The sequence below is a fragment of the Phocoena sinus genome, chromosome 7 (assembly GCF_008692025.1).
Source record: "Phocoena sinus isolate mPhoSin1 chromosome 7, mPhoSin1.pri, whole genome shotgun sequence".
Taxonomy (NCBI): domain Eukaryota; kingdom Metazoa; phylum Chordata; class Mammalia; order Artiodactyla; family Phocoenidae; genus Phocoena; species Phocoena sinus.
Genome location: NC_045769.1, coordinates 81840100 through 81861189, shown reverse-complemented (window position 1 = coordinate 81861189; position 21090 = coordinate 81840100). Strand labels below are relative to the sequence as shown.

Genomic DNA, 21090 nt, shown 5'->3' with positions numbered 1-21090 from the left:
GGGATGAGATGAATGCCCAATCAAAGCATGAAATTTTGACCCAAAGGCCCATTTCAAAATGAAGTAGGTGCTTCATATTCATGTTCAGATCTCTTTTATCCTATTGAATAAAAAAGATGGTTATATTTGGATATGGAGTCACTGTTAATTGGCTGTTTTGTGTTTGAAGGAAAGTCGATTCATTTGATGGGGAGGTGATAGGATGGGATATTTTATTGACAAATGTTTGAGCGTGTAGTTAGACGGGCTTCGCTGCTGATCTAATTCAGTTATTAAAATGACTGAACACAGCAACACCAATCTGTTATTTTTCAATGTAACACAAGAGCTCTTCTACTCACCCCAGCAGAAGGCACTCTGTTTCCCCTGGAGGACTGAACATCAGGAGAGCATGGAAACCGCAATGAAGGACAGGTGTCAGCTACCTAATCCGGTGCTATTTATTTAACCCATGAGCCTCCACCCAGACTGCCCAGGAGAAATACCTGTGGGTCTTTTCAAAACCACCTGGACCTGCGTCCTACCTAGACCAGTGGTTCTCAAACTTCGGCATGACCATCATTCCCTGGAGGGCTTATTTAAATACAGATCTCTGCCCCTAGTTCTGCCTTCCCCCTCCTTCCTATAGGTCTGAGATGGGGCCTGAGAATTTGCATTTCTAAAGCATTCCACAGTGATGCAGATACTGCTGGTCCGGAGACCAGGCATTAAGAACCACAGCTCTAGACCAACTGAACCTACGTCTCTGAGGTTAGGGCCCTGCACCAGTGTGTTTAAACAGCCCAGGTGATTCTAATGAACAGTCAGGGACAGAAACCACTGGGAGCTCCTCTCCCCACTCATAGAAAGCAAAATGCACTTTTGTCATTTCTAGGTTCTTCTTATTTACTTTGAGGAGTAGAGATGTTGGTAGGGTCCCAAAAGACCACAGGGAAGAGAAGAATGTGGAGACACTGATGATCAGCTTATTCACAAGCTAGGTGTCCAGCCATCCAGGTAATCAAAGAGAAGTTCCGGGCTTCCCTGGTGGCACAGTGGTTGAGAGTCCGCCTGCCGATGCAGGGGACACGGGTTCGTGCCCCGGTCCGGGAAGATCCCACATGCCGCGGAGCGGCTGCGTCCGTGAGCCGTGGCCGCTGGGCCTGCGTGTCCGGAGCCTGTGCTCCGCAACGGGAGAGGCCACAGCAGTGAGAGGCCCGCGTACCGCAAAAAAAAAAAAAAGAGAAGTTCCATCCGCGTTGCTTTCTGCAGTCAATGCACTCACTCCGGAACCAGCGGCGTTTTCTAACATTACCACTACAGGGTGAACGTTTGGGCGGGTTGCTGACAGACCTGATTAAACCACTGCTTCTCAAACTTGGTGGCACATTGAAATCACAGGTGAAAACACCGATGCCTGGGCCCATTCCCAGAGATTCATATTTAAATGGTATGGGTGCAGCCGGGCATTTGAATTTTTGAAAGCTCCCCGCGGGTGGTTCGAATATGCAGCAAAATTTGAGAACCACTGTAAACAGTGACTCTGGAGAAAAACAGGAAAATCTGCTTGTGTAGCCAATAACCTTTGGGCTCGTTCCTGCTAGGACAAAGCGGGCAGATGAGCTTTTGAAGCTGTTGCCACTGGTTAGAGCTAATGTACAGGAAACGTGACAGCGCTTCTCTCCGTATTGCCCTGGCAGAGATGATACAAAGGAAAAGGAGGTTTTGTGAACTGGTGCTCTCTTGGGCCTTGGGCTGTATTTCACAGAGGCCCAGTTTCAAGTCTGAAGGTGTACAAGTCTACCTCTGTCACAAGGGGAAAACAGAGACCGTGACACTCTGCTTGAATTCTTCTCTGGAAATGAAGAAGTTCCACCTTGATGTGTTCTTTCGAGGTCAAAATCTATCCTTCTGAAGTACAGACACCTGGAAGTATCTCAGGTCTTTACACAATTTCTCCTTCTTCCCTTTTTTATCTTTTTGTCCTGACATTTATAGGAATACATGGAAAGTGATGCCTTGAGATGCTTGCCGTAGAGCCACCGTGCCAAACCCTCTGGGGGATTATGCAGCGAAAGATAGGAATCAAGGCTCTTCTTTCAAGGACCTGGCGGTTTAGCTGGGAGATAAGATCTGAACATATCACATGTCAAAAATAGCAGGACAAAGGCATGTGCCAGAGGAAACATGGCATTAAATGCTTGGGAGTTTAAGGGAAGAATTGCAGTTGTGGGGGGTGAGGCGGCCAGTGACAGCATCCCGGGCTGGAGAGATGGCAGCAGCCCGACAGGTGGGCAAGGCGGGTGGCAGAGTGAAGGGAGCATATCTTCCAGGAAGTCACTCAGAGCAGAGGCATGGAGTGTACCCATGTGGGCTCAGTGGACGGGGGGAGACCTGAACTGGGTGTAGCAGAATATGCTGGGGAATAATAGGAGCAGGACAGGGGAGCCAGGCTATTTTTGTGAGGCCTTGAACATCAGGTAAGGAGCGAGGACTAGCGCTGTAGACTGAGAAGAGATAATTCCTTCTTGTCCAGCCATGTTTGCCATGAACCATCAACATTTCCTCTGGGTTCTCTCCAGATTTTTTTAGCAATGAAAATAATGCTATTATTATTAGATTAAACTATAAAATGTGTCTACTGAAAACTACTGAGTAAGCCTACATTTTTTTTTTTCTGTTTATTATTAGTTTGTTTGAAGCAGCCGTAGGACTACCAACAGGCTTGGTAAGGGCAGCTCAGTAACTGCTGTGGAAAGATGTCCTGACTTTCTGGGACGTTCCTCGTTTTCTGTTGGTTTATTTTGTGATCTATTTAACGAGGTTTTAGTTATCACACGATGTGAAAACAACTGGTTGAAAGTGAAAAAAACCATTTCGTGTAAATATTGAATTTTATCTCTGTGGAATAAGCTTGCATCCCAGATTGCTTAGGAGATTAATTGAATTTCAAGTTCCCTGTCACTCTGACTTTTGAAATGTGTGTTATGTAAGTACTTCTTCCTCCATTACATTGTTATTGACTTTGGCGCCTACAGATTCATGGGACCATCCTCCCTCCCGGAAGTGAGAATTTAAGATGCCCCCCAATGATGGACTGCCGTTGTTCACCTCCTCAACTTCCATTTAGTCTTCGGCCCCTTCCTTTGCAATAACCTTAATTTCATCAACCGCTCATTATAAATCAACGCAATTTTCTTGCCTCTGTGAACCAGAATGGTAAAGGATCTTGAGATCATATTCTGTGAGGGACCAGTTGAAGGAATTGGTGAAGGCAAATGAGAGTTGAATGTCCCGTGTTCAGGTCCACATGGTTTTTGCCTGTGACTTTTCTCTGTGCTGAGTGATTAAAAGCTCCTTGAGACAGGGACTGTCTAAGTGTTTATTAAGAGTCTGTAGAATTAAATGTCAAGTCAGAAACGTGCAGTTCTATAAGGCTTGTTCTGTGGAGGACACCTAAGCCGCTAAGGATTTTATGTTCCTCCTTAATTATGAAGTGTGAGATGCCTCCCTCAAAGGCAAAATCTTCACTGGAAATTATTGCTGATATAAAGTCAGACCAAGAGAAATCTTGAGATAGAGGGATGCGTATCATTTTAGTTCCAGCTTCTATGCTGTTCACTGGTTTTCTGTGAAAGTAAAGAAAAATCTGAGCATGTCCCTTGGTGGCTCTTTCTATATTTGTTATGTGGTATAAGCAGGGAATATACATGTAATCCCCAGTTCAACTGAAGACAAGCCCCGCGGTTACAGATTTTCAGGAAAGACTTCTTTATGTCGACTTTTTTCAGCCCAAGCCCAGGCTGAGACAGACAGCGTTTTCATTGACTTTACTTAAGGGTGCATTTTTTTCTCTTTTAGGCAATGTTACACGTAGGATATAGCCCTTCAGGCTTTCTGCCGTTATACAGGGGTCTCTACACTACCTCTACACCCCATGAGGACCCAAGGCCTTGCATCTTCTTATCGTTTATCTATTAACCTTCCCCTCTCCCACCAGGGTAAAGAATTCAGTACCTTCCTCAGTGTTGGCCCCTGGGATTTCCCTTACTTTCTGGAGAGCTCATTTGTACGTTTACAAAAGGTATTGGTTATATGTTATCCGACACTTCTGCCTGCTGTGTAATGAGGTAGTGTTCAAGTGACCTATCTTGTCATATTGCTAAATGGAAATCTTAGACTTCCTCCTTTTTTATAAAGCAAAAAATTTTAAATTAAAGTTTAACATACATTCTGGAAAGTCCACAGATCATAAGTGCACAGCTTGTTGAATTTCCCCAGCATGAACATGCAGTGTATCTGCCACTCATGTTAAGTCGTAGAACCCCAGAAGGCCACCGGGGTCCACCAGGCTTTACACCCCACCTCCCAAAGGTAATGCAACTGTGACTGCCATGCAGATTTCTATAAATGGAACCACACAGAATGTCCTCCTTTCTTTCCCACATTCTATATGTCAAATTCATCAGTGTTTTTTTGAGTCGCAAAGTCATTCTTTCTCCCAGAAGTACAGCAGATCATTTTATGAATATACTAAAATCCATCCGTTCTGTTGATAGGCATTTGGATTGCTTCCGTGCACGGCAGTCTTGTACATGTCTTTTGGTGCGCGGATATATGCATTTCTGCCAGGTCTATCCCAGGTCCCACACCCCGGACAGGCGGTACTCATGCTTTGCCTTTACTGGATTTTTTTTTTTTTTTTTTTTTTTGCGATACGCGGGCCTCTCACTGTTGCGGCCTCTCCCGTTGTGGAGCACAGGCTCCGGGCGCGCAGGCTCAGCAGCCATGGCTCACGGGCCCAGCCTCTCCGCGACATGTGGGATCCTCCCGGACCGGGGCACGAACCTGTGTCCCCTGCATCGGCAGGCGGACTCTCAACCACTGCGCCACCAGGGAAGCCCTCTTTACTGGATTTTGCCTAACAGTTTCCAGAGTTGCTCTACCAACTTGCAGTCTCTCCAGCAGTGCCTGAGAGTGCTGGTTGCTGCACAAGCTTGCCAACACGTAGTATGGACAGAAGCAATAAAAGCTAGAAGTAGATGGAACGACGCTTTTAAAGCACTGAACACATATAACTGCCAACGTAGAATTCTATACCTAGCCGGTCAGCTCCCCTCCTCTTCCACACTTCCCTTGTCTCCTGGCTTCCCTGCGCACTCTGCATTCCTGTTTGCGACTCCCAATTCCCGCTAGACCGACAAAGGTTCTGCTTAGCTTCTCGGCTCCTCAGCAGGGCTTTCTGCCTGTCTTCTCAGCCTCTTCATGTGTGCCACTTCTGATCAGCAAGTGCCTCGAGGGCAGAACAGGTACAGGGTGTTGGGCTCAGCTTACTGTGTTGCTGGTTTTGCTGGTATCTTGTTCTTCAAATCCTATCTGCCTTGGTAGCTCACCTATGCTTTCATAAGATTTTTGTTGCTATTTTCATTTTATCCTACCATTTCTTGGTTCTTCTCAAGTGGCATTGGAATTCTCAGAATCACTCTTCAGTTAGAATTTTTCCAGCAACTTTTTAAACAAAAGTTCTTCTGTCAGCCTAAGCAAGATTTTTTTTTGTACCCTGAGAGCATCTGACCTACTCTAATTCAGTGTTTTTGACTAAGTATTTTCTGTTAACACAGTTGCCTCAGATAGGAAGCATCCATTTGATGCTTTTGCCTGTTGCTTTGATTTTAACTACTATCCACCGTAAAGTCCTGTTTATCCTCACTAGCTTTGCATCCTTTTCCAGCCACCTCCTTGGCCTTTGTCTGGAAATAAAAACATTGCTTTCTGAGTTTCAGTGATATGCTTTAAAAGAGAGATTCCTCAAGTGAGCCTGTCACCTGTCCTTAAGAGCTGTGGATGGTGTTTTTAAAAAAGAGAGAAGTATCTGTTTGGTGGTTTCTTCAAGAGATGCTGACTGCAGGGTAAAGGGGAGCAGTTATGAGTCAATCTGGTTGATAAGTATTTATTTTTAATTTCTGCCTTGAGAAATTTCTTACTTGGGAAAGAAAAGAAAAAACTAGGAACTACTAGTCACTCAGTATTATGGGAGATTCGTCCATTTTGTTAGATCTACTTCTGGGCCGTTCATTCTCATTGCTGTGTGAGTATATGCCATAACTTATTTATTTATTCTACCATTGGGCATTTTTGTAGTTTCCAAGGGTTTTTTTTTTTTTGTATAAAGAATTCTTCTATGAACATTCTAGTACTTACCATTTTTGTTGGCTATACGTGTAAGGGTGGAATTGCTGATTCCTAGAATATGCATAGGTTTAGATTTAGTAGATCCTGGCAAATAATTTTCCAAAGCAGTTATACTGTGTGAAAGTTGCACAACTGATTGAAATATAGTATTATTTCACTTTCAAATTTGAAGAGATCACTCAAACTACAGAAATGGAAGAGGTGTTATAGATATCATAGAACTAAGTTAAAATGTTATGATTTGGTTCAATCTTGAGTTGTAGAAGTCAGGTACATGTATTCTTCCCACCCATCCATCTCTATTCTTAATACATTAAGCACCTGCTATATTGTGCAAGGTCCTGTGCTGTATTTGGGAAGCGGGGGTGGCAGGGAAATGCAGACATGGACAAGAATGGACTTTATTCTCAAGAAGATTATAATCTTGAACGGTACATCTTAACTGGGAGTGATTTTGCCCCTCAGGGGACATTTACTAATATATGGAAACATTTTTGGTTGCCACAGTTGGGACTGCTACTGGCATCTTGTGAGAAGAGGCCACAGATCCTGCTAAATATCCTGCATTGTATAGGTCAGTCCCCCAAAACAGAACTAGCTAGCTCAAAGTGTCAGGAGTGCTGAGGATTTTTGGAAAGACAGAGCAGATGTATTTTTCTATTCTTCCTTCTAAGTACAACTAAATTCCTGAATATTATATATATGAAAAAAAAAAAGACTCTGAAAGATGGAGAGAAAAAGCAGACTAGCTAAGGACCTCAAGACCCAAAGAGGTGAGTTGCCTGGGTTTTCTTTTTGTCCCATATTTTCCAGACTTGGAGATGAAGAAGCTGGCAACCTGGAAATGCCACAAGTACCAAATAAATAAATTCCAACGAAAGTTAGTTCTCCGTAACCAAAGGACCAAGAAGCGGGTAGCCCAGAAAGACAGAAATCTTCTAGACAATAATCACTCTACTCCAGCCAAATACCACAGAAAAAAAAATTATAGGTCCCTCCCCCCAAGCTAACAAAGACTTACACTTCCACACTCAACAGGCTGTGATGAGACACGCCAACCTCTCCTGAGATGCTGTCAGAAAAAAGTGAATAGGAGAGACTTTTATCCCCCCTAGGTGGTAATGAGGCCTCCCCCATGGTGTCAGTAGAGACCATGTCTGGGGCCTGGACTTCTACCCTCATCCAGCAATAATGACATTGTTCTCCCCCTCCCTGTTGGGGTTGTGTCAGAGGAGGCCTAGTGGAGGGTCAGGACTCCACTAGTGCCCAGTGGTAATGAGGCCACACACACACATCCGTAGAGTGGCATCAGTTGAGGCCATGTGGGGATCATTAACAAGGTACTTCTACCACTCTCAGCCAGCAAGGTATCATAGGAGACCTAGTGAGGAGCTGGAAATCCCACTTCCACCCAGAAATAATTAGGAGAGCCCTCTCAGCTGTGAAAGGAGACAGAGTAGGGAACCTGGACTTGACTGCTACCTAGCAGTAATGAGGCAGCAGCCCCCCTTCCCCTACTGGGACTGTATCAGAGGACGTTAGCTAAAACAGAAGGTTTAAATAAGATCCAGATGACTATACTACCCAAAGCAATCTACAGATTCAGTGCAATACCTATCAAACTACCAATGGCATTTTTCACAGAACTAGAACAAAAACTTTCACAATTTGTATGGAAACAAAAAAGACCCCGAATAGCCAAAGCACTCTTGAGAAAGAAAAACAGAGCTGGAGGAATCAGACTCCCTGACTTCAGACTATACAACAAAGCTACAGTAATCAAGACAGTATGGTACTGGCACAAAAACAGAAATATAGGTAAATGGAACAGGATAGAAAGCCCAGAGATAAACCCATGCAAATATGGTCCCCTATCTTTGATAAAGGAGGCAAGAATATACAATGGAGAAAAGACAGCCTCTTCAATAAGTGGTGCTGGGAAAACTGGAGAGCTACATGTAAAAGAATGAAATTAGAACACTCCCTAACACCGTACACAAAAATAAACTCAATATGGATTAAAGACCTACATGTAAGCTCAGACACTATAAAACTCTTAGAGGAAAACATAGGCAGAATACTCTATGACATAAATCACAGCAAGATCCTTTTTGACCCACCACCTAGAGAAATGGAAATAAAAACAAAAATAAACAAATGGGACCTAATGAAACTTAACAGCTTTTGCACAGCAAAGGAAACCTAAACAAGACGAAAAGACAGCCCTCAGAATGGGAGAAAATATTTGCAAACAAAGCGACTGACAAAGGATTAATCTTCAAAATATACAAGCAGCTCATGCAGCTCAATATCAAAAAAAACACAACCCAATCCAAAAATGGGCAGAAGACCTAAACAGACATTTCTCCAAAGAAGATATACAGATTGCCAACAAACACATGAAAGGATGCTCAACATCACTAATCATTAGAGAAATGCAAATCAAAACTACAATGAAGTATCACCTCACACGGGTCAGAATGGCCATCATCAAAAGGTCTACAAACAATAAATGCTATAGAGGGTGTGGAGAAAAGGGAACCCTCTTGCACTGTTGGTGGGAATGTAAATTGATACAGCCACTATGGAGAACAGTTTGGAGGTTCCTTAAAGTACTAAAAATAGAGCTACCATATGACCCAGCAATCCCACTACTGGGCATATACCCTGAGAAAAACATAATTCAAAAAGAGTCAGGTACCACAATGTTCGTTGCAGCTCTATTTACGATAGCCAGGACATGGAAGCAACCTCAGTGTCCATCGGCAGATGAATGGATGAAGAAGATGTGGCACATATATACAATGCAATATTACTCAGCCATAAAAAGAAATGAAATTAAGTTATTTGTAGTGAGGTGGATGGACCTAGAGACTGTTTTACAGAGTGAAGTAACTCAGAAACAGGAAAACAAACACTGTATGCTAACACATATACATGGAATCTAAAAAAAAAAAAAAAAATGGTTCTGAAGAACCTAGAGGCAGGACAGGAATGAAAACACAGACATAGAGAATGGACTTGAGGACACGGGGAAGGGGAAGGGGAAGGGTCAGGTGGGACAAAGTGAGAGAGTGGCATGGACATATATACACTACCAAATGTAAAATAGGTAGCTAGTGGGAAGCAGCCTCATAGCACAGGGAGATCAGCTTGGTGCTCTGTGACCAACTAGAGGGGTGGGATAGGGAGGGTAGGAGGGAGTCACAAGAGGGAGGGGAATATGGGGATATAAGTATACATATAGCTGATTCACTTTGTTAAACAGCAGAAACTAACACAACAATGTAAAGCAATTATACTCCAATAAAGATGTTTAAAAAAAAGATCCAGAATGTCATAACATAATACCAAAATGTCCAGGTTTCAATAAAAAAATCACTTGTTGTACCAGGAAGATCTCAAACAGAATGAAAAATGACAATTAATAGATACCAACAATGAGATAACTACAAGGATGTTAGAATTACCTAACAAAGATTTAAAGCAACCATAATAAAAATGTTTCAATGAATAAGTACAAACAAACTTGAAACAACTGAGAAATAAAGTCTAAGCAAGGAAATAGAAAATATAAAGAAGAACCAGATGGAAAGTTCAGAACTGTAAATACTGTAACTGAAGTTAACACTGAGTGGATGGGTTCAACAGTAGAGTGGAAGAGAGAGGAAAGAATCAGTGAACTGGAAGGTAGAACAATAGAAATTACCACATCTGAACACCAGAGAGAAAATAGATTAAAAAATTTAAACAAAAACAAAAACAGAGCCTCAGCGATCTGTGGGAGTATAACAAAAGATTTAACACTGTGTCACTGGAGTGTCAGAAGAACAGAAAAAGTGCAGAGCTGAAAAAAGTACTCAAAGAAATTATGGATGAAACCTTCTAAATTTGGTAAAAGATGAAATCCTGCAGATTCAAGAAGGTGGGTGAACCCCAAAGAGGATAAAACTAAAGAAATCTACACAAAGACACACAGACACAGAAAGGAAGTGATGAAAGAAGGAAACTTGGAACAGCAGAAGGGAAGAAAAAACATGGTAAGCAAAAATATGTCTTTGACAATACAATTGTCTTTTTTCTCTTGAGTTTTCTAAATTATGTTTGATGGTTGAAACAAAAATTGTAATGCTAATGTGGTTCTAAATGTATGTAGGGGATTGCTGAGGACAACTATATTACAAACAAGAGAGTGTAGTAAGACATGAACAGAGGTGAGGTTGCTATACTTCACTCGAACTGATAAAATGATGCCAGCAGACTGTGATAAGTTATGCATATAATTTAATACCTGAGCAACCATGAAAAAACACACACAAAAAACCTATACAAAGAGATACACCCCAAAACCCTATAGATAACTCAAAATGGAATTCTAGAAAATGTTCAAGTAACCCACAGGAATGCCGGAAAAAGAAAATAGACAAAAAACAAACAACCCAAAATAGAAAAAATAGAAAATTAAAATGGCAGAATTAAGTGCTACATATAAATAATCACATTAAATGTAAAAGTAAAAGGAATGGATTGGCAGAATGTACTAAAACACATGACCCAACTATATGCTATCTGCAAGAAACTCTGTGTGTGTGTGTGTGTGTGTGTGAATTTCATAAAAATTGTATTCTCCAATAGTTGATTAAGCTCTCTTACCCAGTTCTGATTTTAGTTGAATGCCAGTGAGTCTCAGAGTAAAAGACTTTTGTTTCACAGCCTCTGGGAATTCCATGCAGTTGTGGAATATGAGATATAGAGTAAACTGGTAGAAATTCAAATCCATCTTTTATCTTTTAGATAAAAGTCTTTGAAATCCTTTTAGTGTGAAGTTATCAGCAGGCTTGATTCTCATATAACCTCATTACTAACTCAAGGATTATTCAAAATGCATGGCAAGCAGGGCTCTGGGGCTGAAACTCAGTTTTTATCAATCCTACCACCAGTGATAAGCCACATGTGGTCCACCTAGTTCTACTTGGGAAATTCTGCCTGCTTGCCCCGTCCTCTCACCCCGCCTTGGAGATCACAATACAAATTCAAGGCTTTCGTAAGTTATCCACTAAAGAAAGCTGCTCAACCTTGAGCATTTCCAAAACTTATTGAACCACAGAACCCTTTTCCACGTTAACATTTCACAACTCACCTCGGGGTTTTGCGAGGTAAGAATGGATATTTTCAAGTGTTTGATGCTTCAGATCTGAGGTCTTTACTGCTGCAAGTAACGGGGTACTCTCAATATATCTTTGTTGTATGGATTGGACTCGGTGAAGTGTAAGAAAAAATTCTTATCCAGTCTCATCACTGATCACCATTTTCGCCCCGGAATGGCGAGAATTGGCTTACTAGGTATTGGGCTTTTGCATATCATCTTGAAAAAAAAAAACAAAAAAACCCAGGTTCATCAGTTGTTTCTACTTTCACATAATGGAATAAGCTTCCAGTTCATAAATTAAAATAGAGTTTGTTATGGACATAAAAGTATGAACAAAAAGTGGTTATATCATGTTCACCAATTGTTACTTTAAGGCTTATCCTTAAAACAAGATAATTCAATACTTGAGGGACAAACCTGATTTCCAAAACTGAAACCATGAAATGATTTACTTATTCCATAAATGTATGATCTTATCTGCTCAGATTTACACTCAGAGCAATAAAACCTCTGGCAGCTGCTCCAGCTGCGGGAAGAGGAGACAGGAGATAAGAGCGTGGCTTTCTTGAATGTCTGAAGTGGGAGTGGGGCTAAGAAAGGCGTCCCTAGCATGGCCATTAACATCCAAGTCTGATACTAAAGAAGTAAACCAGTCCTCTTTGAAAGATGTGGTAAAGCTCTCAGGGCACTGGCCTCCATTTGTTAAACCCCGCTAAAGTCTTAAAAAAAATAAATAAATAAATCGTGCCATCTCCTCTTCATCAGAAAAACAACCACTCCAATTTTGAAATATTTTCGAGCTTTGGGAGAATCATTGCCAGATGCAAAACTTTCAGGTTTTCTTGTGAGCTCATAGAGTGACCTTACTTTTACCCTACTCCAAAGAGCCCCCAGGATCTTAAGCAAGCTAGGGACTGTCCTCACCTGATCCCAAGTGATGAAATTCTGGTCGGGGGGCAGTGTAGTGACAGCGTTTGGGGGAGGGAATTGACACAGACTCAGTTCAGGTACACATACCAATGTTGGGCAAGTCTTCGCCCTTAGCGAGACTCAGGCCACTCAGGTTCTGTCGGGTGGGGATGTCTAGGAAGAATATTAAAACCCCTGATTTTCATGACTCCCAAGATGTGTCTGTGTGGTCTGTATTAGCTCATTCTCAGGACCGAAAATCCCTGAGCTTTCTTCTCTTGATGTTAGTACTTTGGTGAGGGGAATTTTTATTGCCTAATAAATAATATCATAGAAGGTCATAATTCCATATTAGCCACGAAATATCCAAAATGTATAAAGCATGAAAAGTTCAGTCCAAGATATGGATGAAAAACACCTCAATGACATTTCTTAAGAATTATTCTTTTTGGGCTTCCCTGGTGGCGCAGTGGTTGAGAGTCCGCCTGCTGATGCAGGGGACACGGGTTCGTGCTCCGGTCCGGGAAGATCCCACATGCCATGGAGCGGCTGGGCCCGTGAGCCATGGCTGCTGGGCCTGCGTGTCCAGAGCCTGTGCTCTGCAACGGGAGAGGCCACAACAGTGAGAGGCCCGCGTACCGCCAAAAAAAAAAAAAAAAAAAAAAAAGAATTATTCTTTTTTTTGTTTTCAATCTAAAAGTGGAGCAGGAACTTTCTCCTAAATCCCAGACTTAGAGAGCTGAATACCACCTGGAGGCCTTAAAGAATTACACTGACAAAACCATTTTTCTTTAAATTGCAAGTTAAAAAATTCTCCATAGAATTTTGGAAGAAATCTCAAGTTTTCAGACTCCTAAGCTTAGAGGGGCTCTAGAAACTCACTTCATGGTCTTCGTCTGCCTTTTTGGAAAGATACTGAAATCACGCTGGGGAGAGATGGTGAGACTCCCTCAATCTGGAATACCTTTCTTGTTGGGTTAGTTTTCTCCTGTCATGAATTGTAGGATCCAGCTATGCTCATAGGCAAGAAGTTCTCTTTTGGATAAAGTCATCTTCTCCAGATACAATGAATCTATTTTTAATCATTCTGTCTTACTTGGAAATAGCTGTTTCCCAGTCGTGTGTGTGAGCACACACACACACTTGGACATACACACACACACACACACATACCAGTCTCCCCTATAGTCTTTTCTCAATTTGAAGATCTTTGTTACCTGCCTCACTTTTTTTTCTTTTAACCTTGTATTCTTTGAATGTTTTCACCCCTTCGTCTTCCTGAAATTTACTATGACTCTCACATCCTCAATCATCGCTCCAAACCTCTCCTCCCCTAAAAATAAAAATCAACACAGTGGCAAAATTTGTTGGAAGGCAAAGAGTAATACCACTGGGTCTTGGTTTATGGAGATTTTATGGGCAGAGAGACCAGTATTCTTCAGAAGGCCTCCTTTCTACCACGGTGAAGTGGATCTCTCCAAGGAGATCTTTGGGACCAGATATCAACTTAACACAGTATATGTTCCAGATGCTGTTAGATCCTAGTGTCGACACACCTGTTTCCCTTTCAAGCAGGTTGGGCTAACATTTCTCGTCTCAATTAAAACAAATTTTCTCTGTTGACAGAGACTAGATACTGCTACACTCAGCACACCATGGAAGTCACAGGAAACAGCATCTCTGTCACCAAGCGCTGCGTTCCGCTGGAAGACTGCTTGTCCACTGGCTGCAGAGACTCCGAGCATGAAGGCCACAAGGTCTGGCAACAAAGCAAGTGACAGGACAGCACAGTCAGGCTTCCTCCTCTCCAGACGCCCACCAGGGTTCATGAGCCAATCCTTACTCCCTGACATAGGCTGGCTTTTGACTGTCTTTATACCGTTATGACAAGATGCTTCCTTTCCTGTTGGCGCTAAAAGAATAAAAATTTATACTAGGGCACAGGATAACTGGTATAAATTATGTAAACACAAGACCACGAGGGTATTGGAATTACTGTAAGCCCTTTCTTCGCTCAGAAGAAAGTAATAAAGTTACCAAAAGGGACAGGAGCAAGGGGCCAGTTATGCCCTCATGGTAGAGCATTTGCAGATGTGCTAACAGTTCAGTCAGCTGAAGATGGCCAAGGCAATTTAGCTTTGATGACTTTCTGTAGAGCGGGGTTCATATCTCTATTGGGATGCTGATTTGGGGAGGGTATCCATTGGCTCCTGAGTCATTTGAGCAGGTGACAAGAGGACCATCTCCTTGTGGGATGCCTCCCTCTGGTGCCTGGTCAGAAGCACTCAGTGTAAAACAAACTTAGAAGGCAGCCTTGCCTTCTATGGAGAAGGAGAATATAGAGACTCAGAGAAAGGCAGCCTGACTCACGGTTGGAGTGGGGGATGCTCCCGACTCTCTCGCCCGTCGTTCCGAGCTGGCTGTACCTGTGACCTTGTATATCAGCCCTTGACCTTTATTTGGAGGCTGCCCACTTCTCCCCATCAGGCTGCCTTCCTGGTGGTTGGGGGCAACTCCCACTCTTACTGTTAGTAGGGGCTTCTTTCTCTTAAGAAGACACCCAATTTTCAAGTAACTTGTCAAAAACACAAAGAATTAATTTTTTTTTCAGTTCTACTGAGAAATAATTGTCATACATAATAAGTGAAATATGAAGGGTAATCCCAGGGGTTTTACTTGACCTCCCCCCTCCCCCAAGCTAAGCTTGGCTCTCAGGTTATAGTGGCTACTGTAGCAAAGTGGAAGCTATAGATCAGAGAAGTGATGTCACGTGCTCAGGTGATACGGCTGGTAACAGAGACAGAATCCAGAGTCACTTCTGACCTCTGGTTTCTCTCTTCAACATTATAATGTCGTCTTAGCCCATGTCAACTGTGACCAAACTCAGACCTCTGCAGGATAATGACTGTATAGGGCATTAAGCATCATAGAGTTTTTAGAACATTACTGTGTATATGAATCACTTGGGGGTCCTGTTCAAATGCACATTCTAAATTCCTCAATTTGGTGCAAGTTTTGAGATTCTGCATTTCTAATAAATTCCCAGTTGAAGCTGAAGCTACTGTACTTTGTGTAGCCAAGGCCTAAAATAATTTCTGTCTATAACCCTTTGGGGTTTATTTTTTTCTTATGATGTGTGAGGAAAGCAGTATAAAGCAGGAGTAATTGCGTAAATGAAAACCCTTCAAACTTTAACTCACCCACTGGGATGGAGCTAATTATGCAGACAATTCTAATGAAAGTAAATACTTAAGTTTAAATTCACTGCGTTGTAGCCACTTCACTTTCACTGTGAAAACTTGGCAAATGAACGTTTACCATGAGAGTGTCTCTTAGAAAGGTAAGTATTACAAGTCCCATTTCATAGATGGAAGAGCTGAGACCTAGGAAGACTGCAAAACTGTGTAATAACCACATGGTAGGATGTCAAAAACAGAATGCACATTCCTAGAATTTAGTCTGGGGGACAGGGGTTTATTGTGATAAACTAGGTGAAATTTCATCCCACCCCCTTAAATGCAGGGTTGGTATCTCCTTTGTAAAACAGGTAACTCTCATTTGAGTCTTGCTGTGAGGGAGACAATTCCTTCAAAAATCTCTGGCCCCCTCACAGACCTGCCAGCTTCTCATCACCATTCTTTTTCTCTTCCTTTCTTTCAGGTCTGCACTTCCTGTTGTGAAGGAAATATCTGTAACTTGCCGCTCCCCCGAAATGAAAGTGATGCCACATTTACCACAACGTCACCCATAAATCAGACAAATGGGCACCGAGGCTGCATGTCAGTGATAGTGTCCTGCTTGTGGGTGTGGTTGGGACTCACGTTATAGCAGCTCAAAGGCACCATGTGTCGTAACGATCCATGGGGACTTGGAGGGTCCATAGTCATGCATGAGGCCTGACAGTAGTCACACATGTGAAACCATAACCCTCACGGATGTCTTCACGGCCAAGCACTTCCACTTACCACGGGGAACAAGCATTGCTCCAATGTAGTCATTTCAAGTCCAAGACCTCATCAAAGCAGCCTGCCCCCAAAACAGTCCCTGAGTTCTATACCATAAACCTTTGTTTCCCCTCCAAAAAATAGCTCTGCATTTACTGAGATTTGGGGCTTTTAGTTTGGAATACATGCACGAGCCACAGGAGGTCCTGCAGCCCTCTGAGATGTTAGGCATATGTTATATGGACACGTGTAGATCTGTGTTCTTCAGCAGAAAGGTCAATGACCCCTGGTTTGAGTGGTCCAGTCATGAATTCATTTATAGCTTTAGAGTTTTAAAACTTTGATTCCCAAATGAATGGACTATTTCCTTGGAGAGTCTGACCAAGTCCCTAGAAAACTAGTAAGCAGTTTGTCCAATTTAATTGTCCCAATACTATTCTCCCAATGGCGGGACTCACGGGACATAAAAAAAAAAAGGCAATCATAAAGTTTTTTTTTGTATGGGAGGAGAGGTGGCTGGAGAAGAATTTTTCCCAACTTAATGGAACTAGCACCCATAAGGTGACTGTTTATCCCTTCATATAATGGGTGAGATTGGCCTTGATTTGGCACCTAACTGTGCTCCATGAAATCCTGGATTCTACCTGGACCAATAGATATCCAAAGAGGCTGACAGCAGTATGGGGCTATTTCCTCCAGCCATGAGGTACTATTCAGGCATAGCTAATTGAGACAGAGAGAGGATTTCAAAACGAAAGGCAGATGTGCGGGGTTGATCCGAGTTCGTTGTGAGGGCGCAGTTAGGTGTCTCTGCCAAACCTTTCATCTGCAGTTTACACTGCCCCAGAGCCTTCTTTGTTCTCCCTCTTCCAGATCCCCAGTGACTTCAGGGAGAAGGTTCTGCATTAAGTTGTCTCAAGATTGATAGGAACAGAAGATGTAATATCCTAGGATGAGAAGTAGGTGGACCACTGGAGTGATGGTGAGACTAGTAAAGAGACCCAGTAAGATGTTTTTATTTTTTTCAGATGATTGCTTTTGAAGTAAATGGTAAAACTTTCACCATCCTTCCTATATTTTTGGCATCTCCAATTTTTTCTTCTTCCTTATAAATCATTTATACAATATTTATTTTTGTATGGCATAACTAGAGACTAAAATATATTGTAAAAGATTCTTTATTCTGAACAAAGCGATCGAATTAGAATACATATTTTTCAACAGTGGTAGAGCTTGTAATATATGTTTGTTGAAAGTTATCTATAATACTTGCACCAGTGTTGAAAAAACTTAATTTATGTTGTGAGTAAGAGTAATGTGTTGGCCTCAAGGTTTTTGCTCGTGGTTTTCTCAGTGGTATTGTCCCAGAAGTATTCAGGTGGTAACCATCACTGGTATGAGTTTCTCTGCAGGGTTAGGGGGTGTATTTCCATGAACTTCGGTGGAGTCGTTGCTGATCAGGAGGCCAGTGTTGTCAGGGTCCATCTGCCCTGCAGAGGAAAATGTCTCAGGCTCATAAAATGAGCCCCCCTCAGGGACCCAATGTGAACTGACGGCAGAAACTCTGAAACAAAATCATCTAAATTGCATCAAAAAACCTTAATTCAGAGTTTGGTAGGTTTATCAATATGTTGCTTACAACTGGGGCAGGGGACGTAGAGGGAGAGAGAAAGCAAGACATTTACTAAGCACCTCTTATGTGCCAGACGCCACAGTAAGCACTTTACGTGAGTCGGGTCATGTAATCCCTGCAAGAACCCTGTAAGGAACGTTACTAGTATTTACATGTTACAGATGAAGGTACTGAGGCTCTAAGAAGTAACATGAAGCCTTTCCTTCCAGTTTAGGTTATATGGGATGAGGTGGGATGGAAGAGGAAGGGCAGGTGGAATTGCCACCCCTAGGAAGACTTCCAGGCCTGACATCATGGGAATTTGTCCATCTTATCATGTGGAGTTTGTCTAGTCCTGCTTCTATAGGATGCCATTTGTGTGTGTCCCCAGACAATGTTTTCTCTTTAGGGGGTGTGGGTTTGGCTTCCTCATTCATTCCTTTTGCTGTCAAAGAGGAGGCAGGTTGATCTTCCATCTGAAGATGCCATAAGACAATGACAATTTGATGTATATACCTACAAATACATTTTTGTGCATGGGTCACTCTCCACTGACACCTTCCAAGTACTGCATGTGATTAAAATAAGAGATAAAGTCCAAATCTTGGTTCTTAATGAGAAGGCACCACTCCAAAGCCTCCCTGGTGGTGTGTAGGGACCAGATCCACAATGGTGCAGACTCATCTGCCACCCCGGGGGGGGTCACTGCAAATTCCACACAGATGTGGCTACATGCACCCCATGCACCTGTCAGAATGGCTGGTGTTTCATTCTCTTCAAAGAAAGTGGTTTGCTCACCATTCCCAGCCTCAAGGAGCCAAGGAAGGGCCATTCATGTGGAAGGCCCAGGACTAGTCATCCATCTGACTTTTCTACCGCATTAAGCCTTCCATTAAATCCTACGGTTGGTGACAGCTTGAAGTGCAAAGAGCCGCGATGTGTATATCAACCTGTGTGCCATTTATTTATTTTTAGACTCCCCGCAGCGTTCATGTCATTATGGGATTAATGCCTAAATTTTGTAAATATTGTACATTTTGTAAATCAATGAATAAAGGTTTTAAGTGTATCTCACTGGGCTCCTCCCTGCAAATGCACATGCTAGTCAGTGATTAAGGCATCCGGGTTATGTACAAGGCATTGATTGGGTTTAGTGTCAAAGGGAACTTCCTTCCGGGAGCTCACTTTTTCATTGTATAGACAAGAAATACATGCATGAAAAGACACAAGACAATTCACCCATGCCAAATGATTCATGCAGACAGTAAGTGCTGCAGAAAATCAAAGAAGGAAAGATTACCAGACCTTTTGATCAGATCTGCACTTTCCCTAGAACATTTTCTTTGTTAAATCAGGAAATATAAAATGGGGTGTGTGTGTGTGTATCTATATATTTAAGTACTATCCCATTAGCAATTTATTTTCAAATTTTATTCTATTCTTGGGGTCAATTATGTTAGTGCTGATACAATAGAAAACACTTTCCCTTGATGGTTTCTTCTGCCACAGGAAACAAAAAGTTGACAAAACACTTTCCCTTGATGGTTTCTTCTGCCACAGGAAACAAATATTTGACTAGCATAAATGTCATTTTCATCTATGCAGCAAATTTATTGCATTTTTCTTAGTAAAACGATAGACATTGAAAATGACGTTGAAAAACTCCAGCTCATTTATGATTCCTGGTTATTCTTTAACACTTTTTATGTTGAAATTTCCAGGGAAATGCATGTTTTCCCCACAGTTAGAGGTTTTCTATTAGGCCATGGATGGGTGCTATGGCTGGTGCTTGTTAAAATGTCCTACTCACATGAACATAGCTCTTATTACTAGCCTCTGTGAATAGCTCTGTGTGTTTACCTGCAGTAAACAGCACTGCAGGTCTACTGTGCTTTTATAGAAATCTGACTTTTGAAAACATAGATTTACATGGTAACCCAATTTGGGGGTTCAAAGAGGATCCTTTGCATTATAAAGTTATTTAATGTTCCTTTCCTAACACATTTGTAAGGTTTTATTTGCAAGCAACATTTAGAGCATATCAGGTATGTAAAGCCAGTACCTTGGCTGCATTATGGTAACTTTTATCTGAACTACCAAAAGTGCTTTCCAAATAATTTTTTTAATAGATCTTTATTGGAGTATAATTGCTTCACAATACTGTGGTAGTTCCTGTTGCACAACAAAGCGAATCAGCCATATGCACATACATGTCCTCATACCCACTACCTCTTGAGCCTCCCTCCCACCCTCCCTATCCCACCCCTCTAGGTCATCGCAAAGCACCGAGCTGATCTCCCTGTGCTATGATGCTGCTTCCCACTAGCTGACTATTTTACACTCGGTAGTGTATATGTGTCCGTGCTACTCTCACTTTGCCCCAGCTTTCTCCTCCCACCCCATGTCCTCAAGAGCATTCTCTATGTCTTCCTCTTTATTCCTGCCGTGCAACTAGGTTCATCAGTACCATTTTTTTTTCTTTTTCATTTTAGATTCCATATATATGCGTTAGTATATGGCATTTGTTTTTCTCTTTCTGACTTACTTCACTCTCTATGACAGACTCTAGGTCTATCCACCTCACTACAAATAACTCAATTTCATTTCTTTTTATGGCTGAGTAATATTCCATTGTATGTATGTGCCACATCTTCTTTATCCATTCATCTGTCGATGGACATTTAGGTTGGTTCTATGTCCTGGCTATTGTAAATAGTGCTGGAATGAACATTGTAGTACATGTCTCTTTTTGAATTACGTTTTTTTCAGGGTGAATGCCCAGTAGTGGGATTCCCGGGTCATATGGTAGTTCTATTTTTAGTATTTTAAGTAACCTCCATACTGTTTTCCATAGTGGTTGTATCAATTTACATTCCCACCAACAGTGCAGGAGGGTTCCTTTTTTCACCACAGCCTTTGTAGCACTTATTGTTTGTAGATGTTTTGATGATTGCCGTTCTGACTGGCATGCTGTGATACCTCACTGTCATTTTGATTTGCATTTCTCTAATAATTAGTGATGTTGAGCATCTTTTCATGTGCCTCTTGGCCATCTGTATGTATTTCTTGGTGAAATGTCTATTTAGGTCTTCTGCCCATTTTTTAACTGGATTGTTTGTTTTTTGATATTGAGCTCCATGAGCTGTTTGTGTATTTTGGAGATTAATCCTTTGTTTGTTGTTTCATTTGCAAATATTTTCTCCCATTTTGAGGGTTATCTTTTTGTCTTGTTTATGGTTTCTTTTGCTGTGCAAAAGCTTTTAAGTTTAATTAAGTCCCATTGGTTTATTTTGTTTTGGTTTCTG

The 21090-nt window shown here is 41.9% G+C and overlaps 1 protein-coding gene across 1 annotated transcript in view; it reads left to right on the top strand.

Moving 5' to 3' along the window:
* LYPD6 (LY6/PLAUR domain containing 6) overlaps positions 1 to 16359 on the top strand; it is a 107371-nt gene extending 91012 nt beyond the window's left edge. Inside the window, exons 4-5 of the mRNA XM_032638052.1 lie at positions 13856 to 13986; positions 15890 to 16359. Of these exons, the coding sequence (XP_032493943.1) occupies positions 13856 to 13986; positions 15890 to 16057 (299 nt within the window). The 3' untranslated portion in view covers positions 16058 to 16359. The remainder of the gene's footprint in view (positions 1 to 13855; positions 13987 to 15889) is intronic.
* Positions 16360 to 21090: the final 4731 nt, after the last annotated feature.